This window comes from Alligator sinensis, unplaced genomic scaffold (genome assembly GCF_000455745.1).
Source record: "Alligator sinensis unplaced genomic scaffold, ASM45574v1 scaffold432_1, whole genome shotgun sequence".
NCBI classification, from domain to species: Eukaryota; Metazoa; Chordata; order Crocodylia; family Alligatoridae; genus Alligator; species Alligator sinensis.
Genome location: NW_005841998.1, coordinates 1805542 through 1826676, shown reverse-complemented (window position 1 = coordinate 1826676; position 21135 = coordinate 1805542). Strand labels below are relative to the sequence as shown.

Sequence of the window (21135 nt, the reverse complement as noted above, 5' to 3'; positions counted from 1 at the left end):
CAGGAATCAGAAGGCAGCAGGAAGGAGGAACAAGAAGGAAGGGGAGTGTAAGGGAGACTAGCATCCATAGCCTAAGAGGAGAACATCAGGAGCAGCCTAATGACTCATCAGTTAAACAGTTAGCTGCTCAGTTCATAGCTGCTCCCTCTTTCCTAGCACAGGGCTTCATGTGGGCTGTGTTGTCTGGCTGGACTTGCCTCCTTCCTCCCCTGCCCCCAGTCAAAGGTCTCCCAGAACTGGGAGCAACTCCCAGCAGCAGCTGTTAGAGCTGCTGGGTTATTGGTTAATCATTTAACTGATATAATTAGAGGAGGTTAAATAATTAAATTTTTAAATGATATTTACATTCCTAGCCCTAATACCCGGGGGCACATGTGTAGACGGCGATGCTTTGCTGTAGTGTTAATTAGTCAACTCTGCAGTAAAGCGCACGTGTAGATGCACCCACTGGCAAATTATGACCTTTACTCCAACTTCTGCCAGTCATATTTAATAAACTTCACTTGCATTTAACTTACCCCCTTCTCAAAAGTGAAAGTATAATAGATGGATCTGGAAAACAAATGCAACAGATTTCTGCTGTACCCAAAATCTCTTCAAAAATGCCTGAGGAACCAGTGCAAATTGTCTTGTGGCCATATGAATAGAAGCAGTTTTATGTGGCTGAGATTAGGTTCTTGACATGTTGATGGTGTGAAAACCACATCAGTTACCACAATTATAGGCCCCTGAACACATCCCAAGGGAAGTCAACCTACACAGCAGGGCAAAGTAATCTTTGGTAGTGTTGGAGTGATGTTGTAGCCAGTGGTCCTGGAATTATCCAAGAGGCAAGAATTTTTGTGAATGATACCTTTTATTGAACCAGTTGCATGATTGGGATAAAGTTAGATAAACTTTTGAATGCAAGGCATTCTTCATCAGGTTCCAGCTTTTTCTAACTATATCCCAGCCATACAGTTGTTCTAATGAAAGATAGGACCTGCAAAAATTCGTCCCTCTAAGTAACATGTCTTTCTTCCAAACTGAGTTTTGTTCCAATAAATAGTATTTCTACATACAGAAAACTTTGGTTTACAAGACTATGTAAGTGTGGTCACCTGGTATAATTTGTAAACACAGTATCTGACACTCCTACAGCTTGGTCTACTAAAGGCAGGTTTATTAATGTGAAGTTGAAAGTGAAAATATATGCATGGATCCAGCTGTGTGCTTAGTTCTGGTCGAGTAATATGTGACTGAATCCTTATGAGGTTTTTCTTTGAGTTTTCTTGTTACAAAGTCTTGACTTTCATATAGTGGTAAAAATAATGACTGAAATCTGTACTGAGATACACCTGTGATACTCCATTGACTTCTGAATTTGGCCCTTTGTTTTTAACCTAATCCAAAATAGATCAAAAGATGCATAAGGAATTTAAATAAGCATATTATCTAAGAACCATGCTTAAGACCTACTAATACCTTCCGCTTGAAGAGCAGTAAAAAGCAGCTGTCAACATATCAGTACTCAAGGCAGGTGTCCTGGAGCAGTGTTTCTCAACTTTTTTTGTACCAGGACCCATTTGTAAACAATGATGGCCAGTCCCAACCCAGCACTCCCAACCTGCAGCCCCAGTGTGTGGAGCAGGGGGTGGGTGTGTGGGAGAAAAGGGGGGCTATGGGGGTCCCAAGCAGCCCCTTGCAGGCTGGAACTCTGATAGTCTGGAAGAGAAAAGCCACGGTTTACCATGTTTTTCTCCTTTAAAGGAGAATCTATTTTTAAAGTTTGTTCCTGCGACCGTTTCATATGTTCTTGCGATCTGCTTTTGGGTTGTGGCCCATGGGTTGAGAAATACTGTCCTAGAGGCCACAAAAACAATAAAACTGTAGTTTAGCATACAACATGTATTTCAGGGTTTTTTGTATTTTATTTTCATTAAACAGACATAGGAAGAATCGTGAAGCAGCCAGTGAGCTTCTGATGAGATTGAAAGACAACAGGGATCTTCAAAAGTTTCTTCAGGATTGCCAGGAGGTAGGTATTGTCACATCACTCTGGTGTATAAGAGCTTCAGTCCATGGGAAGAAGATCTCCTTGATGTGCACATAATGGAAGGTTAGAGCTTTTATTAGGTTACAGGATCAGGTCTTGAATGTCCATCTGGTGTGTATTGAACAATCCAAAAAGCAGATATATTCATGTAAAGTTAATCCTTTCCACTGTTTTACTACCTGAAGATTCTGTCTTTGTCTTCATTTCCTCTTTGATCATAGTACATGTAGGAGAAGAAAGCAACACCAACTCTAAACTATCATTAAACTTTGTCAAAAAGAATCTGGAGGGGCTTAGCACTACTGTATAAACTGCCACACCTGTGGCTGATTGTCTTTGTGTATATTTTGTCTGCCTGGATTTGATAAGAGGATTTGGTAAGAGGACCAGAAAGTAAGAAACATGGATTGAATAGGAATGCACTGGATTGTTTTTAGTGTGGCATTTATTAGGCAGGGGTTTTTTTTTCTAATTATTATTAGACTTTCCTAAAAAAAAAAATCTCTAGATTTTGTAGCAACTGACATCGCTTTTTCATTGATGGCATTTTCAATTTTAAAGTTGGAAATAATCTTTCCCGTAATTTGTGGAATGAATTAGAGTATTATTGAGTACTTTCATGTATCACTGGTTAGCCCTTAAACATTTTAGATTTGGAACAACAAAGAGATCCCTGGGGACCTCCAAATTCCCAGCATCATGACTATCTTCAAGAAATAAGATGAGTCTATGTGTAGGAACTAGTGAGGTATCTATTGCTCTCCTTTCCACAGCAGGAAAAATCCTTGCCTGCATCCTCCTGAGCTCTGTCTTCTACCTCTTGCTGAGGAAGTCCTGCTGGAATTGCAGTGTGGTTTCAGACCATCCTGTGGGGCAATAGACATGATCTTTGTTGTCCATCAGGTCCAAGAAAGGTGTCCAGAATAACATCAAGACTTGTATATGGCCTCCATTGACCTTACTAAAGTCTTTGTTTCCATCAATCATGAAGCTCTTAGGCTTGTTCCAGAACAGATGACTGTGACTGTTCTTTGTAGTGTAGTGGAAACAGATCCATTTATCACCTGAACTGGGGTCAAGCAAGGATGCATCATTGCCCTAACCCTGTTCTCCATTTTTGGACAGTCATCCTGGTTCTCATTAAAGACCAGCTTCCTTCCAGAATTGACATTGAATAGATGGAGGGAGCCCTGAATGGATGGAGTGCTTCTCAATCTGGGTCACTCTTGCTTGAAGACCCAAGTACTCAAAACAACCATCCTTGACCTTCAGTACGCTGACAACTGCACCATCTTTGTGCACACTGAGGAAAACCTGTAGACCATGCTGGATCTTTTGAAAAAGCTTGCTGAACTTTGGGCCTCTCTTTCAACATTGAGAAGACTAAAGTTCTCTATCAGCCTGCGCTGGGCCATAAATATGACCCCCCCCCCCCCCCCCCCCCCCAAATCCCCACAAACACCCTGGAGGTAGTCGAGCACTTCCTCTACCTTGATAGCCACCTTTCTCAGAGTGAACATTGATGAGGAGATCCAGCACAGGATCTGGAACCGCAAGTACCTTCTTTGGGAAGTGGCTTCAGAATGTCTGTATTCATCACAGTCTCCAGAAAGACACCAAGATCCAGGTCTACACAGCATCCCGACCCTGTTCCACAGATGTGAAACATGGGTAACCTAGTGTCACATCTCAAGAGCCTGGAGAGAGATTACCACCAATGCCTCTGGAAAATCCTCCACATCTAATGGGAAGATCGCCATACAACCCAACATCTTTGCTGAAATGAGTGTTACCAGTATTGAGTTAGTGATCCTCAAGCACCAACTTAGCTGAACTGGACATTGCGTGCAGATGCCTGACTCAACTCTCAAAACAAGTGCTCTACTCCCAGCTTGGTTGCAACCCAAGATCTCACAGCAGCCAGAGGAAACGCTAGATGGACACATTGAAGGTATACCTCAAAAGAGTAGATGCTGACATCATCAAGAGTAGGGAGGAGCTGGCTGCCAGCCAACTCCAATGGCTTTGCAACCTCAACCAAGTGGCAGCCCCCTTCGAGGTAAAACATCTTGCCCTTGAAGCAGAGATGAAAGACCAGAGGAAGGAAAAAAAAAAAGAATGCTAGCTTACAGAACCTACTCTCTCTTACGGAAGGACATGCAACTTCTGTGGTCAGATCTGTAGCTCAAGGATTGGACTCTTAAGTCACCTGAAGCCCCATCCGTGAGTTGTTGTAGAGAATGATCATCCTCAAATAGAGGGATTGCTGACGATAATGGTACCAGCAGTGGCGTGAATTTCTCAAGTTCATCTCAAAGTGACATCAAGTTTGAAGCTTAATTAGAGACCTCCCTTTTTAGAAGCACAGGCAGAAGTAGAGAGACTACAGTTGGCCAGTGTCAGTTTGCTTTTTATATGAGTGTGAATACCAGATCTCTAGGTCCTTGATGGTGTACTGTAAACAGGAACCAGGGGACAGAGACAGCTGCAAGGTCTGTGCTTTTGGGAATGCAATGACTGCTCATTCAGTGCAGCCCATACTTAAGGGGTACGGAGAAGGCAGGGCCACTCTTCCCTCTTCACTCTGTCAGCCGGTAGAGCACGTCAGAAACCTTATGTGCATTAGTAGAGCACATCAGGGCTTTTGGGAAGCTTTGTGTTTCCCTGAGTTACAGAACCACTTCTGAAGTGTTGCTGCTCCATATTGCTTACAACGTAAGACTAAGAAAGAATTATGAGACAGATCTGAACCCCAGTTCTCTGGATCCTATCCCAATACTGTCAGTTGTAACCAAAGGAAAGGAGGACATTTTTCTGTATAGTGAACTTCTTTCACAGGGTAACTACTCTCAGGATTAGTCACCAAGTCTATTATGCTGAGTCTGTTCTGTGATGCACACACTTCTTCCCTTCTAGTTCATAAGAGGCACTGCTATGATGGAGAAGGTTCAGTGAAGCCCATGAAGATAAGGAAACACTTACAGAGATAGTTTAGCTACAAGGACTAAAAGACCTATCTTTCTCTAGGCTGGAGAGGAAAGAGAAGATATCCCAGGTTATTTTTTTAAGTAGTTAGGTTTATTGCCACACTGTTATTTACAGGCTAACTGTCTGTCTGTCTTATGCATACTGATGGATGTGTCCAAGAAATCTGGTGAATGGATTAAATTAAAATGTGACAAGTGGAAATTCTCAGAAAGTGGTACTGAATCTTGGAGGTTTCATTTTCTTCAAATCACCATTCCTCAGTAGCCTGCATCAAGAGACTTAAAGCTGAATTTCCAGTCTGAATACTTAGGAGTTTGAATGCTTTCCAGTCCAGTGTCTTTTAAGTCAGAGTGAAAGAAAGATGTGGCATCCAGCCCAAAGTCTTCTGTTCACTGACTATGCTGACAGGTTTTGTCATTCCTTATAGACGTTTATGAACCTTGCACCTTGAGAGATCCGTTGGCAATCTCCAGATTTACAATGTCTGGGAAGAGAAATAAAAACAATCCCAAGTCTTTCCTGATTGTTCTACAGTTACATGCATCTGTGCTACTTGCCTTTCTCTAAATTCTTATCTGTGTTTTCTCTATTCACAAGACACCACTTGAAATTCAGTGTTATGAGGAAGACACAAGCTGTGAGGAAGTGTAGCAGACTAGCTCCCATTGCCCTTAAGGACTGAGTCCTTACTTAATTGAAAACAATGGCAAAACTCCAGTTGACTTCAACAGGATATGAAGTTGCCCTTAATGGAATAAGGCCATATTTCAGGGAACATATTACTACTGAATTATCATTGTATTTATATTGGCCCAGAACATACTAGGTTCCAGTAGCCAATAACTGTCTCTGGTGTGTAAATAAAATAGCTTTTAATGTTGATGCCTTGAATTATTATTTAGAGATCTTTGTGATGTCAGAAGAAGGAAAGACGGGCAGTGGGAATTACAAGACCCAGGTATATCCTGATAACTGCTCACTATATTCCATTTATTTATGCTTCAGTTTACCCCAGCTGTAAAATGTAGATGCTAATACCCTCCTTTGGAAGGTATTTGAAGATCCCTGGAGGGAGTTAATGTGACAGTTGAGTGAAAACAGATAATGGGAGTGTTGCAGTTGTCAGAGTGGACCATTTATCTCTTTAATTGGGAAGTCAGGAGAACAGCCACCAATTCAAGGCTATATAATCATCCTGAATATATGGTCAATGTGTTAATTTTTAGAATCCGTATGTTCCCTGTCAGTATGCCTGTTACAGCTGTAAACTTGGATGCTCATAATGTTTCCAGTAAGAGTCACATTTTTAGATTCAATGGAAAGATCAGATAAGGATTGGGGGGTTTTTTGATTCTCCAGATAGGCTTTCCTTTTGTTTTTGCAGAGCTCAACAATGCTTTTAAAATGACCTTTAAAATGTTCATGAATTATGAATGGACATTGTTGTTCAGGAATGCTGACTGAGTGGTGGTGGACTGGCAAGTTTTACTTACATGTTCTGTTACCATATGATGTTTTTATCTGTAGGATGGTTTGTACTGCAGCAGTGACCTGCTTAGCAACAAAGCTGGGACTTGTTTAGATATTTTCCCCTTGGGTAGGTGGCTCTAAAGATGCAGAATAGGCATCTTCTTGTAAGCTTTTTTTAAGGTGTTTTGTGCTTTCTTCCTAATTTTTTTTAATGTCAAGACCACTCAGATATGAGCTACTCGAGAGACTTTTTTTAGGGTTAGTAGCAAGCCTTGCTTTCACTCCTATTACTTTCTATGCTATTACTTTTTTAAAATGCCCTCATTTCCTCAATGTATTTTCAATTTTACTTTCTATTGCTACAATTTAGGAAAATCTGAGCAAAAGGAGCAAAGTGAGTTTATAAAATGTAAAAAAGCAATTTTAGTTTGGGTTTTAAATTACAGGAGTTAGTTTAATGAATATTGGAAAAAACATTTTTATAAACAGGAAAAATTCCTTTAGTTTTGAAGAATTTCTTAACATTAGAAAAGGTGTGGGGGGGTGTGTGTGTGTGTGTGTAGAAAGATTTGAGGGAAGGGTTATGGCTATAATATTAAAGTGGTATGAAAACATTACTTATTTGTAAGATTCTCTTTTGATATAGGTGTATATATAGAAATTCTCATTGAATATATCAGTTAAGAGTAAAACAAGGCCAGGGTGAATAATTTAGATGCAGCTAAAATGGACCTCTACATCTGTTTGTAATCCTATTGAAGTCCATGGGAATCTATTAACATACAGGATCCACATTGTTGGACCATAATACAGAGTCAGGGTCCTGCATGAGAAGTTACAGAGAATTCTAACTGCCATTCTGGTTGTATACAGGCCTGATATTTGCCTAGAGAGAATTTGGGGAAACATATTATAGACAGAGGTATAGCTGGGTGCTTGGGGCAGGGGCAACTTTCAGTTGCTGGTGTGGCTTTGACGGCAGCTGTTATTCCATTTCCTATTTCCCCCCTCTCCCCCCCAGCAAAGTCAGTGTTTGGGGCTGTTGCCCTGGTCACTCCACCTTAGTTATGCTACTGATTGTAGATGCTATCATTACATGGAACGCATGGTCCTGACCCTGCTGCTGTTGATCTCAGTGAGTTTTGCTTGTACTTTGGTGAATGGAGCTATTTGTTTACTTGTAGGGAAGAGTAAAAGCCCTTCAAATTTTCCAGCAGCACCCTAAAAATGAACCTCTAGGTGTCTGTGCAGTAGTGATAGACTACCAATACCATACTATCAATGTGCTAAGCATAAAGTGAACGTCAGAGCTGTACCTAAAGGATCCTCTCTAGAAGGGTGCTCAATCTATCTACCTCTTTCACGTGTGGCCTCACCAATGATGCTGCCAAAAGCAAGCCAGCCAATAGTTAAGGGCTGAATGTAAATTTGGGTGTTCGGTAATCAGCATATCCAAATGAGGGCCTGATCTGGGTAATGTGTGATTTGTCAGCTTTCCTCAGTATCACATACTGTGCATGAGAGCAATAAGAGTTATGCTGTCCTTCTGTTAGAAGTAAACATACATGGCCAGAGCCAAAGCTCGTTGGAGTTGGCAGTCTTTCCACATGCTTCAGAAGGTTTTGGAGCTGGCCTATTCTCTGTGAGGTAGAAACTGGTTATTTGTGTGTTGTAGAGGCTGTAAAAGAGATGGACAGAGCCTAAAATCCTGAATTTAAACAGCCTCAGATCTGATCCAGCTTCTCTCCTCTATCCTTGTAATGGGTTACTTCCGCTCAGCCTTGGTGCTGAGTATCTTCTAGTTTTCCATCCTCTCCCAGTTCCATTATAGAGACATGCTTAACCCCAAGCAACCACATTTTTTCACATTTTTACAGCTGTCACTTTGGATCAATGAGAAGATGCTTACAGCCCAGGATATGTCTTATGATGAAGCAAGGAACCTACACAGCAAGTGGCTAAAACACCAGGCATTCATGGCAGAACTTGGATCCAATAAGGAATGGCTGGACAAAATTGAAAAGGTAACTAATTCCATAAGCTGGCTCTCTTCATAAAATAAAGTTGCGTTCAGATTGGAAACTAAAAGCGTTACCCTTATACTGACCAGATTTGCTTTGCATAATTTCTTCAGTTTGACAGTAACTAATTCTCATTACTTCAGAGCAAATAAAGCTTTGAAAAACAAATCTGCCCAGTTCATCCTCTATCCCATGTAATTGGTTTTGTTTCCAGTCTAATCTATTTTATCTAAACTGGGTGCGATAGAGCCAAGTTTTTACATTGTACTTAGTGACCAATTTGCCAGTTTTTTTCCTGTTGCCAAATGATGGAAGGAGAAGGGAGAGCGCAGCTTGCTTTTCAGATCCTGGGCTGAAAAGCACAAAAATCATTTTGGCTAGTAAACTGCACACACTTGCTATGCGGATTGTTGAAAGAAAATGTCTGTAAAAGCCAGGTTACCGTGGTGACTCTCACTGTTTTGGGAATGTAATCCCACCACCTTTCAAAAACAAACCTCATGTACAAAGGTAAAGCACAGACAGTTTTGTGAATCATTAACATCTGCACAGAGCAGTACCAAGTGATTTTAATAGCATTAATGTGATGTGATGTTCGCTTTTTTTTTTTTCCATTTCGCATTTGAAAGGGAGAACACCAGAACACTAAAAAATTTCCATCTCCAGCCCTGAAAGTGGGTTTCCATTCACTGAAGTTAGTTTAATTGCTTCGTTCCTTTTCCACTGTGGCACTCTTTGTATCCCATTAGAGGCTTTTCAGTGATCTGCACATAGTAATACCTTTTAGTGGTGTGATTTGAAATACTGCTTTCAGCAGTAGGAGTGCTTTTTCAGCAGTACTAATGTATTATCATCCTTTGTCCTTGGAAAGGAAGATTGCAACAAAAAGTAAAGTGCATGCACCAGAGTTATGTACTGAACCACAATTCCAGATGACTGAGTTAACATTAACAGTATTCATGTGCTTCTATTCTTTGAGCTGTTACCAGTTCCAGAGGTACAGAGTTAGTAGTAGAGACAGTATCTCTGAAAGTAAGGCAGCCTTTCTAAAGGAAGAAATATTTTGCATCCAACCATTTCATTGGTGTTTTTCTAAACAAGGGGCCTATTTTCCTGTAAGGATTCATCGATTCATAGATTGTAAGGCCAGAAGAGACCTCAAAAGATCATCACATCCAACCCCCTGTACCAAGCAGGAAAGATAACTTGGGATCAGGTGATAACTGGGGGTCAGCAGTCTGACTGTCTAGTCTCCTCTTGAAGATTTCCAGGGCAGGTGATTGCATCACCTCTGGAGGGAGCTTATTTCACAGTCTGGACACCCTGTCTGTGAAGAAACTTTTCATAGTTTCATAGTTTCATAGTTGGTAGGGTTGGAAGGGACCTAAGCAGGTCATCAAGTCTGCCCCCTGCCATGGCAGGAAAGAATGCAGGGGTCAAATGACCCCAGCTAGGTGATTGTCTAGCTTCCTTTTGAATATCCCCAGGGTAAGGGCAAGCACCACTTCCCTAGGAAGTTGGTTCCAGCTCCTAGCTGCTCTGACTGTGAAGTAGTGCCTCCTGATGTCTAGCCTGAATCTACTCTCAGTCAGTTTATGGCCGTTATTCCTTGTAACTCCCGGTAGTGCTTGGGGGAACAGGGACTCTCCCATAGCTTGCTGGTCCCCCCTGGCAAGTTTGTAGGTGGCCACCAGATCCCCTCTCAGCCTTCTTTTGTGTAGACTGAACAGGTTCAGGTCCCGTAGCCTCTCTTCATAGGGCCTACCCTGCTGCCCCCTGATCATGCGAGTGGCCCTCCTCTGGACACTTTCTATGCTATCCACATCCCTCCTGAAGTGTGGCACCCAGAACTGGACGCAGTACTCCAACTGCAGCCTGACCAATGTTGCATAGAGGGGGAGGCTCCTTGGACCTGCTCGAGATGCATCTATGGATGCATGACAAGATGTGGTTAGCCTTCCTGACTGCGTCCCCACATTGGCGGCCCATGTTCATCTTGGAATCGATAGTGACTCCAAGATCCTTTTCTGCCTCTGTGCTGACAAGAAGGGAGTTCCCCAGCCTGTAGGTATGCTGCTAGTTTTTCCTCCCCAAGTGCAAGTACCTTGCACTTGTCCGTATTGAAACTCATCCTGTTCTCACCCGCCCACCTCTGTAACCTGTTCAGATCTAGTTGTAGCCTGTCTCTCTCTTCTAGCATGCTCACTTCTCCCCACATCTTGGTGTCATCTGCGAATTTGAACAAGGTACCTTTCACCCCCTTGTCCAAGTCACCGATGAAGATATTGAACAGTGGGGGCTTGAGGACTGAGCCCTGGGGGACCCCACTGCCCATGTCCCTCCAGGTCTAAAATGACCCGTCCACCACCACTCTCTGGGTGTGGCCCTCTTGCCAATTTGCGACCCATCTGACTGTGTAGGCATCGACACCACAGTCACCTAAGTTTAGTCCCTCCAGAAGTTCCCTGACTAGGTCCTCACTGACCCTGGGCCTGGGTGCGCCTCCCCTGGGTCCGTCTGGATTCCTAGTGGGGGATGTCCCTGTCACTGCTCAGAAAAATGGAAGAAAAGAAACTGTTAAAGAGATTAACTTTGTTGCCTGGTGCTACCACCAGATTACCAAGCATGTCTTGCAGAGTCCCCTCATTACTTGGTACCTTCTTTTTATGTATGTACGTATTTAAAAAAGGACTTCTTGTGATCCATGATCCGGATTGCTAGTCCCAGTTCCATCTCCACCTTGGCCTTCCTAACAGCCCCACTACAATCTCGAGCAATGGAGGTATAGTCCTCTTTGGTGAGGGCCCCTCCCTTCCATTGTGTGTACACCTAATTTTTGGCTTTGAGACATTCCTGGATGCTTTTGGTGGGCCATGGCAGCTTTTGAGCGTTCTTGCCTGCTTTGGTCTGTTGAATGTTGAACCTGAATCGGTCTTCCAGGACTTTGTGGCCATTACTCCTGATTTTTCTTTTGAGTGCTCTGGTGAACAGTTGCTCACTGAGCCCTTGATGTGCTCCCCTAGTGTAGTGGTAAGCTGCTACCAGGTCCCCTCTCAGCCTTCTTTTTCTCAGGCTGAAAAGTCCCAGATGCCTCAACCTTTCCTCATATGGCTTGCCATGTAAGACTGATCATATGGATGGCTCTTCTTTGGAGCCTCTCAGGCTTGTCCAAGTCCTTGTTCAAGTGTGGTGCCCTGAACTGGGTGCAGTACTCAGGCTGCAGTCTCACCAGGGCTGAGTAGAACGGAAGAATCACCTCCTTGGTTTTGCTGGAGATGCATTGATTGATGCATGCCAAAGTATTATTTGCCCTACTGGCTACAGCATCGTGCTGCCAGCTCATATTCATGCTATTCATGCTGTGGTCTCTTATTACCACCAGGTCACTTTCATTCGTGGTGCTAGTCAGTTTGGTGCTGCCAAGCCTGTAGGTGTGTTGAGGGTTGCTCATCCCAAGGTGGAGCACTTTACGTTTCTCAATGTTGAACTTCATCAGATTCTGATCCACCCAACTTGCTAGCCTGTCTTGTTCCTACATGGAAGGGAAACAAATATGCAAAAGAAGCTAAGACTTCAAAGTCTGTCCATCCATACAGAGTCCCCCTTAGCATGACTGTCTTCACCCATCCTCCATTTTACAGCACAGCCATGCTTCTTTTAGCCTAAATTCCCCCAGCCCTTTATATAAAATGTTCTGTGGTACTGCAGGGATTCTGTACAAGTTAGGGCAACGTTTTTTTTTTTCTGTCATCACCTCCTCCTTGTTGCTCCACAGGTCTCTTGGGAAGTGTGCTCCAATTCCAGCCAAAACATGTAATCTGAATCCCTACATAACCATCATGAGGGACCTTCCGCAAGGTTTAAATGAAAAATGGCAGTGTGCAGCCAACGCTCTCCACCCATGCAGCCCGCCGCCGCCCCCCCCCCGCACAACTCCAGCGCCTGCAGAAAACCCTCTCTTGGAAGTGGAGAGGACTTGGAAGTCTTTGCCCTGAAAAGAAACCTTGAGATGAGATTGTGATAGTACTGGGTGGCTGGTGCTGCCAAATCAAAAGGGACCCTGGACTCTATTACTGAGATTAATTTAATGAACAGAACTGTGATGCTCCTGCTTGACGTTTCATTTAATTTGCTTTGTACTTTACAGGAAGGGATGCAACTCATTGCAGAGAAGCCAGAGACTGAGGCCATAGTGAAAGAAAAGCTGACAGGTCTACACCAAATGTGGGAGGAGCTTGAATCTACCACTCAGACCAAGGCTCAGCGACTCTTTGATGCGAATAAAGCTGAGCTGTTCACCCAGAGTTGTGCTGATCTGGATAAATGGCTGAATGGCTTGGAGTGCCAGATACAATCTGATGACTATGGAAAGGATCTTACCAGCGTCAACATTCTGTTGAAAAAACAACAGGTAAATGAGATGTGGCTTGTGTAAAAGAGGGAAAAAGGGCAGCTCTACACAAGTTTAGGAAGACGCAAGCAATGCTTCCAGTTTAGAAGAAGATTTAGTTTATTCTTTCTTCCTGTTAGTTTTGCCTTCCCTTAAACAAGAGAGGACAATCAGAGACACACTGACCCCAAATATTCAGTGTCACTTCCCCTCTCCCTCCCTCCCTTCCTCCCATTTGCCTATTTATACTGTTTCTCACCCTCAGGATGATCCTCCAGTATTTGTTTGCCCTCCACTTGCCATCTTCAAATTGCTGCTTGCTCCCTAATTCCCTATAGTTAGAGCCATGAGCAAAGTCATTCTGCCCTTACTGTTTATTCTGCTCCAGAATTGTTAGATTGAATTATGAGTAGCTAGTAAAGAGTAAGTTCTAGTAACCAAATTCACCCCTTGCACAAACACATATAGTACCCCTTGTGACTTCGGTGATGTTAAGCCCTGTTGTTCATCAGGGAACCTGGCCTTAATGTGCCCTCTTTGCAGGTGTCTTCCTCAGTCCAAACAGGAAGGATGCATTAGTACACATGGGCAATACTTCTGGCATTTTAAGACATGTTCAAGTGTTCCAATAATTACTGGTGTAAGGCAGATTCCTACATACTGTGATTCATCTTTTGTTCTAGTCCAACATTGTGAAGGTAGTGACATTTCCAGTCAGACAAATTACATGTAATAAGTGTATGGGGATTTTTTTTTTCAAGTACTGATGGCATATTTTCCCCTTTTTTAGATGCTTGAGAACCAAATGGATGTTCGTAAGAAGGAGATAGAAGAGCTACAAAGCCAGGCACAGGCTTTGAGCCAGGAGGGGAAGAGTACTGATGAGGTGGATGGTAAACGTCTTATTGTAGAGCAGAAATTTTTGGAATTACTGGAACCTTTAACTGAAAGGAAGGCAAATCTATTGGCCTCCAAAGAGATCCACCAGTTCAACAGGGACGTAGAAGATGAGATTGTGAGTATAAGCCTTGGTCCCCTTGTAAACAATCAGAACGGTCGGGCATTTGAAACTGGTTTGAGTTCATCTATCACTAATATGTTAGACCAAGGGTGTTTAATCACCAGCCCGCAGGGTTCCCCACAGGCCCAAAAATTTTGTGGTGAGAGAGTTGTGGCAGCATTAATTGCTACTTCCCAGCTGTCAAATATCCAGATCTGTGGGGAACCCTGTGAGTGGATAGTGTGGGTTCTGCATGCTAGATCAAACACACAGGGTTAGGGCAGCACAGGGCCTGATCCAAGTGGGATGTGGGAGGATCTAGACATGTGGGATCCGGCCCAACACCATGTGGGATCTGACCCGTGGACCAGCCTCATGCCACTCATCCAATCTGTGGGGCTGAAAGGTTGAACGCCACTGTGATACTATTGCATTTCCAAGTCCCAGGTCTCCCAGACTTCATCTCTCCTCTCCTCTCCCATCTGTCTAGGATTTCTCTATTAATGAAGTTGTTTTGGTCATTTCTCTTTTAGTTGTGGGTTGGCGAGAGGATGCCTATAGCAACATCTACTGATCATGGACATAACCTCCAGACTGTTCAGCTACTAATAAAGAAAAATCAGGTGTGTACTGCTTTCAGAGATACCTATGCTGTGTTAGCTAGCTGTTCTCAGTATGCAGTAGGACTTTACTGTGACAAATATTTCAGGAGGCTTTGCTTGGGAGGAGTTTGCTCAAAATGCTTAGGCCAGACAGTGGATGCTCCAGAGTGAGTGTGCTGGGAGTGGCAAAAGTGCAGAGGTTCCCTATCCCTCTGATATCTTTATGCAGGAGACAGTCTTCATTTGTCAGTCAAACAAGGCAGTCCAGACAGCTAAGGTGCCTTTTGCTGCACCTGATCCTGTCCTTAGATGACAGCCTTGCTGGGCCTCATCATTTTCACAAGCATTTGTTTGGGTAGAGTTTCTAATGAGCTCATTGTTTTCCTGTATAGACACTTCAGAAAGAAATCCAAGGGCATCAGCCTCGCATCGATGACATTTTTGAGAGGAGCCAGAATATCCTTACAGACAGCAGCCCTAATGCCGAAGCGATTCAGCAGCGACTTGGTGACTTGCAGCAGCTGTGGAACCTCCTAATTGAGGAGACAGAGAAACGCCACAAGCGCCTGGAGGAGTCTCACAGAGCACAGCAGTATTACTTCGATGCTGCTGAGGCTGAGGCCTGGATGAGCGAGCAGGAGCTGTATATGATGTCAGAAGAGAAAGCTAAGGTGAGCAACTTTACAGTGAAACAAACTTGCTTTCTAATTGCTATGAGCAAAGAGTAGGAGGAGGCATAATACAGTATGTCATAAACGCAGTAACTGAATTGCCCTCTTGAGACTGAGTCATTTCACAAGACACATCTTACTGGGTGGAGCTCCCAGAGAATTGTTCTTGCTATATCAACTCAGATTAACGGTGCAGCAACCTCAGATAATAATAGCACCACCATGTATTAGCACAGGGTGTGTGGCGTATGCATGTTTTTCTGTATGCTGGTATAAGGTCAAATTATCCAGCAGTTTTTCATCACTGGAGGAGCACAAAGCAACCAGACCACATTGATGATCTAGCTCACAATTTCAGAATTCCTGAACACTCGGTTAAGATCATGCTGTTTCCACTGAAGTCACACACATCAGAGAAACAGTTCTCCAAATCTGTTCTAAGTTCAATACTTTTCAGTGTTTATTGTTGCTGCTGCTGTTAGGATGATAATGATGACAGAATGCATTGATTAATCTGGTAAAATGAATAATATTTTTACACCCATGCAACAGCTCCATGGGCATTCAGTTTCCAGATAGAAAAAAATTCTTAATTTTCTAAGCCAAGCAAATGAAAGGAATCTTCCTTTACATTCTAACCACAAACAGTCAGTCTACCAGAATGGCTAAGGGAGAAAAGTTTACTGGTGACTTCAAGTAACATAGTGAGCTGGGTTTAGTTGTCATTTTAATTACACACTGCAAGTTTTGACAAAGTCGCTTTGTTGGAAGCAAGTTTTTCCATGCTGCTTAGAATTCCTTGGTTTTGACCCAAGCTTGTAAGTGCAAAGCCAGACAAGTGATCCACCTAAAATGTGTTAATTTTCTTTGGAGCCCTGCAAATCAACAGTGTTCTAGAAGCTTGTCTAAGAGCTTCACAATTAAGGAAATGCAGCATGCTTGATGCATAATGGATTTAATTTTGTTTTGGATACCATCCTTTCACTTGTAATTTCCTTGTCTGTGGTTACCATTTACTATAGGCTCAACTAGTTATATACCATTATCTGAACAAAGGTCTCCAAGTTGTGTTTGAAAGCAACTTTTTAGCAGTTTCTTAAAATGCTGGCAAGTCCACTGGACTTTCTTCATGCACCAACATGAGCTCATTGTTGCTGCATACTTCCATGGAATAGAGGAACCAGACTCATTTCTGTAACTGTTACAGGATGAACAGAGTGCAGTATCCATGTTGAAGAAGCACCAGATTTTGGAACAGGCCGTAGAAGACTATGCTGAGACAGTGCATCAGCTTTCCAGGACCAGCAGAACTTTGGTTGCAGACAATCATCCAGAAAGGTTAATATTGCTTATTAATTAGACTGTGAATTAACTTTAATAGTTCATTGTCTTGGGAGAAAATGAAATATAAACAATAAAGCAAAATGGTGCTGGAATGGAACTGGTGTATTTGGAGATGGCTCAATCTCCACCTCCCTTGACTCAAAAGCACTCCCTAGTGGTCACTTAACAGCAGTAAAGAGACTTAGTCTCTGGGCTCTTACGGTTCTGCTGGTTGCATATTGGAATATTATAGTAATTTATAATAAGGCAGAGGAAAGGCATATTAAAAGGGAGTTTTGCAGCTCACGGGAAATCAAAGCAAAGAAGATGGCAAATGGAACTTTCACTTTCCTGTGGAAACACTGAGTCTTGGGATGAAAGAAATCTGTTGGTGCTCTTGACTGTCAATTTAGAATTAACTTCTAACAGAGAAGGAAATCCTAATTGTCTGAGCCAAGCAAATAATAGCTCAGGTCCTTCCTCTTAGTTATGGAACAAGTCCACTGAATGGTCTCCAGCTGAGACAAATGACCAGCTTTGTTCACTTTTAGCATTTTCTGTAGTCCATGCATGTTTTAGGTTTTTACCCGTTGGGCTGAGCCTTCAGCTAATGTACTCAGCAGTTTCACTGACTTCAGTGGAACTACACGAGCTAAGGATGTAGCCCAGGATGTTTTGTGCACCCTAGAGAGAGATGTTCTAGGAGCCAAGCATTCAGAGAATAATTTTTTCCCTCTTAGATTTTGTTGTTAGGGTTTATTTTCTTTCAAAACCCTGGTGATGTCTCAGTACAATTTTTGCTGATTTGTTTCTTCTCTAGCGAGCGCATCAGTATGCGGCAGTCCAAGGTAGATAAGCTGTATGCAGGCCTGAAGGATCTAGCTGAAGAGAGGAGGGGCAAACTGGACGAGAGACACAGGCTCTTTCAGCTTAACCGGGAAGTGGATGACTTGGAGCAGTGGATTGCTGAGAGGGAGGTGGTGGCCGGATCCCATGAGCTGGGACAGGATTATGAACATGTAACGGTGAGTTCTTTTTGGCTTTGGCAGCAGACTTGTCTAATTTTTTGGTGAGTTGCACACAAAAGTTGGCTGATTTCAATCAATGGCAAGTTTTGCATATTTTGTGGACCAGATTGTATATGTATACCAGTATGAGCTCTTCAGTTATTTGCTTTCTGTTTGCTTACTAAAAATGTAAGTGGTGTATCATAGGATTTCTGAACTGGTCTTGAACTGCCTCTGGTTCTAGTCTGTGAATTACAGCACTTGGAAGATTTGCTGTTATAAAGTTTCTGCTGATCTGGGGCATATTCCAAAAGTGATAGAGTACATCATAGCTGCATTGTATTTGTAATTCTAGATGATAGATTAACAACAAGAAGATCAGTACAAACAGCAGTGTTTTTACAGTTGTTGTTTATACACTTTTCAGATGCTACAAGAGCGATTCCGTGAATTTGCTCGAGACACTGGAAACATTGGACAGGAGCGGGTTGATACTGTTAACCATATGGCTGACGAGCTCATCAATTCAGGACATTCTGATGCTGCCACCATTGCAGAATGGAAAGATGGTCTCAATGAGGCATGGGCTGACCTGTTGGAGCTTATTGACACAAGAACACAGATTCTAGCTGCCTCTTATGAACTGCATAAATTTTACCATGATGCCAAGGAGATCTTAGGACGTATCCAAGATAAACATAAGAAGTTACCTGAAGAACTTGGTAGAGACCAAAATACAGTGGAAACACTACAGAGAATGCACACAACGTTTGAACATGATATCCAAGCTTTGGGCACCCAGGTGTGTATTAAGTGTGTGCTGTTCAGTGTGTAGATGTAGGAATCTGGGAATTTGAGTTCTGCTCTTATTTCTGCCCCCAACTGGCTAGGAGATCAAACTGCTGTCTGCTTTTCAAAATGCATCTCTATGTGAGTAGCTTCACATGAGTTATTTTCCCTCCTATTTTTGTAATTTTCTTTTCTAATGACCAATGGTGGGTAGATCTGCAGGTGTTCTTAAAGCTCAAGTTATTCAAAAGGTATAGATAATTCTCTATTGAAATATACCGTTTCCTCCCCTTGGTTAGGAACAAAAGAAGTCAGGGGACCTATTTGTTGATTCTGAGGACAGGCAGTGAGGTTCAGACTTTCACCTCCTGTTGCTGGGGACTTAGCCATGCAGTTCCTGTTTTTAGTGAGTAGTGTACCAATATGAAAACATAGAGGGAATGGGAGATGGACAGATCAAACCAGCCCCCCAGAAGACCGGTCATATATTGTCAGTGTTAGATCGTCTGGCTCATTTGTTTGGAAAATAAGCTTTTAAATAACCTTCTGATCGAAATTAAATTGAATTAAACAGAACACCTCTTAAGCAGTTTCAGAAAAAGGCATTGGACTGACGTTAAATCTGTCAGGGTGTTTATATCAGGAATAATGTTCAAGTACAGACTTTTCTGTGCCATAAACCTAAATTCTTGGGGTACAGTGGTACTCGGTATCTTAATGAGATGCAAGGGAAGTTTTCTGGGTTACTGTGGCCATATTTAATTTTTTTTCTGAATATTGGACAAGTTTCAGCTGTTCAGTGGATGAGCATGTTCCAAACAGTATGTGGTGGGACAGAATTTAAATGACAACACTTAATCCTCTCAAAATTTTCTCATACTTGATATTATTATTTCTACTAATTGATGAAGTATGTAGACTTTTAGCTGCCACACAGTCAGTCTAATAACTAGCCTTTTTGTGACTTCATAACTCCTCCAACATTCCTTTCTGTGATACTTTTTAAAAAGTATAGATGAGGAAACTTCTGACAAAGACTTTGATATCATTTGGGAAACACACGGATGATGCCCTTGACTCTCCAGCTCTGTTTCTATGAGTTTTTTCTTTGTAGAGTGAATGGTGATTGTGGTGTGCAGGAAGAGCCAAAGTGGATATTCTTATGCATGTGTTTGGGCAGATGTTTGTTGCATAGTTGTCTTTAATCACAAGCGACTAGGCTTGATAATCCTTCCAGTCTTGTGTTCCTAATAGATCATCCAGGGTCCTATTAATAACAATTCTTATTATTTTTTAAAGGAAGTAAGTTTGTGGCTAAGTTGTCTGAGCCCAGTTCACTATTGTTCTGCAATATATGTATGTAGTGTACACCAGAGCAAAGTGGGTATAACACTTTTTTCTTCCATTCTGATAGTGCTTTACGCCCATGGAATGCAAGCCCCATAAAAAGATGGGAGACGGTCTCAAACAGGTTTAGGGATTGTGATTTGGGTAACTAACTGAAAATGGAATCTCAGGGCAGTGCTGTCGTCAGAGGAGCTCGCTCTGTGTTTGGATATTTAAACAAGGGAGTAGAAAGTAGGAGTACAAAAGTTATCTGTACATCTTGATCTGCATTGCTGGAATACTATATGTAGTTCTGGTGTGAACCCTTCCAGAAGGGTATTGAAAGAAGTAGGGGAAGAGTTCAAAAAATTATCCAAGAATGATTTGCACTTTAGTAAAACATGCCTTTTAGTGAGGCAGCTGTAAAACAATATTTAGTTTAATCAAAGAGAGTATGATTTGATTATGGCCTCTATGGGGAAGAGATTTCTGATGGTACAGGTCTCTTTAATTTATGAACAGAGGCATGGCAAAATCTAATGGGTAGACCATTTAGACACATTCCCTCAGGAAATAAGTTGCAGATTTTTTTAAATGAGGGTAATTAACTATTGGACCACTTACCCAAGGGGAATGATGGTTTCTCTGTCATTTTAAGTCTTTGTATCAAGATTGGATGGTTTTCTAAATGATATGATGCATGTCAACTAGGAGTTACAGGCTTGTTACAGAAAATACTGACATATGCTAGCAAAGTCAGATTTTATGATCGGAAATGTCCCTTCTGGCCTTAAATCTCTTAATCCCTTTGTATTGGTGCAGGTAACAGTGTACATCTCTTTCCTGTGAGGTTTATTAACCAAAGGTCTCTTGTTCTTTATGTAGTCCCTCTCCCCCTTTCTAAAACAGAAAGCTAAGAGGATACCAAATAAGGTTTTCAGAATGGTAAATTCTGTATTTTAGAAGCATGAAAGTATTAGACATTAAGAAATGGTTCGTGATACTCCAAAGTCTAAATACATTCCAGATGCAAATGTGTAACAGGCACATGTGAGTTGAGGTGCTGTTCTTCTTCACCCTCATTAGGTGAGACAACTGCAGGAGGATGCTGCACGTCTTCAGGCTGCCTATGCTGGGGACAAGGCTGATGACATCCAGAAGAGGGAGAATGAAGTCCTAGAAGCCTGGAAAGCTCTGCTAGATGCCTGCGAGGGACGCAGGGTTAGACTGGTAGATACAGGGGACAAATTCCGTTTCTTCAGCATGGTTCGGGATCTCATGCTTTGGATGGAAGATGTTATTCGGCAGATTGAAGCCCAGGAGAAGCCAAGGTAACTTGAAAAGTTGGAGAGGTATATTGCAGGATGCTTGGTAGATGAGGACTATTGAGCAGTTAGGAGAATGGAGAAGTGGGATGCTTCCAGGCAAGTGGAACACAGTGGCTATTTGGATACTTTGATTAGAAAGGTTACTGAGGAGCAGGGAGTGGTGGGTAGGTGGCATGACAGCCACG

At 42.4% G+C, this 21135-nt stretch overlaps 1 protein-coding gene across 4 annotated transcripts in view; it reads left to right on the top strand.

The window, feature by feature from the left end:
• SPTBN1 (spectrin beta, non-erythrocytic 1) overlaps positions 1 to 21135 on the top strand; it is a 201974-nt gene that overhangs the window by 156032 nt on the left and 24807 nt on the right. For all 4 annotated transcript variants that reach the window (XM_025201573.1, XM_006021584.2, XM_025201575.1 and 1 more), the window contains 10 exons: positions 1927 to 2017; positions 8371 to 8517; positions 12662 to 12925; positions 13695 to 13919; positions 14438 to 14527; positions 14899 to 15177; positions 16385 to 16515; positions 17321 to 17525; positions 17935 to 18309; positions 20709 to 20953. In XM_025201573.1, coding sequence (XP_025057358.1) covers positions 1927 to 2017; positions 8371 to 8517; positions 12662 to 12925; positions 13695 to 13919; positions 14438 to 14527; positions 14899 to 15177; positions 16385 to 16515; positions 17321 to 17525; positions 17935 to 18309; positions 20709 to 20953 — 2052 coding nt within the window. The remainder of the gene's footprint in view (positions 1 to 1926; positions 2018 to 8370; positions 8518 to 12661; positions 12926 to 13694; positions 13920 to 14437; positions 14528 to 14898; positions 15178 to 16384; positions 16516 to 17320; positions 17526 to 17934; positions 18310 to 20708; positions 20954 to 21135) is intronic.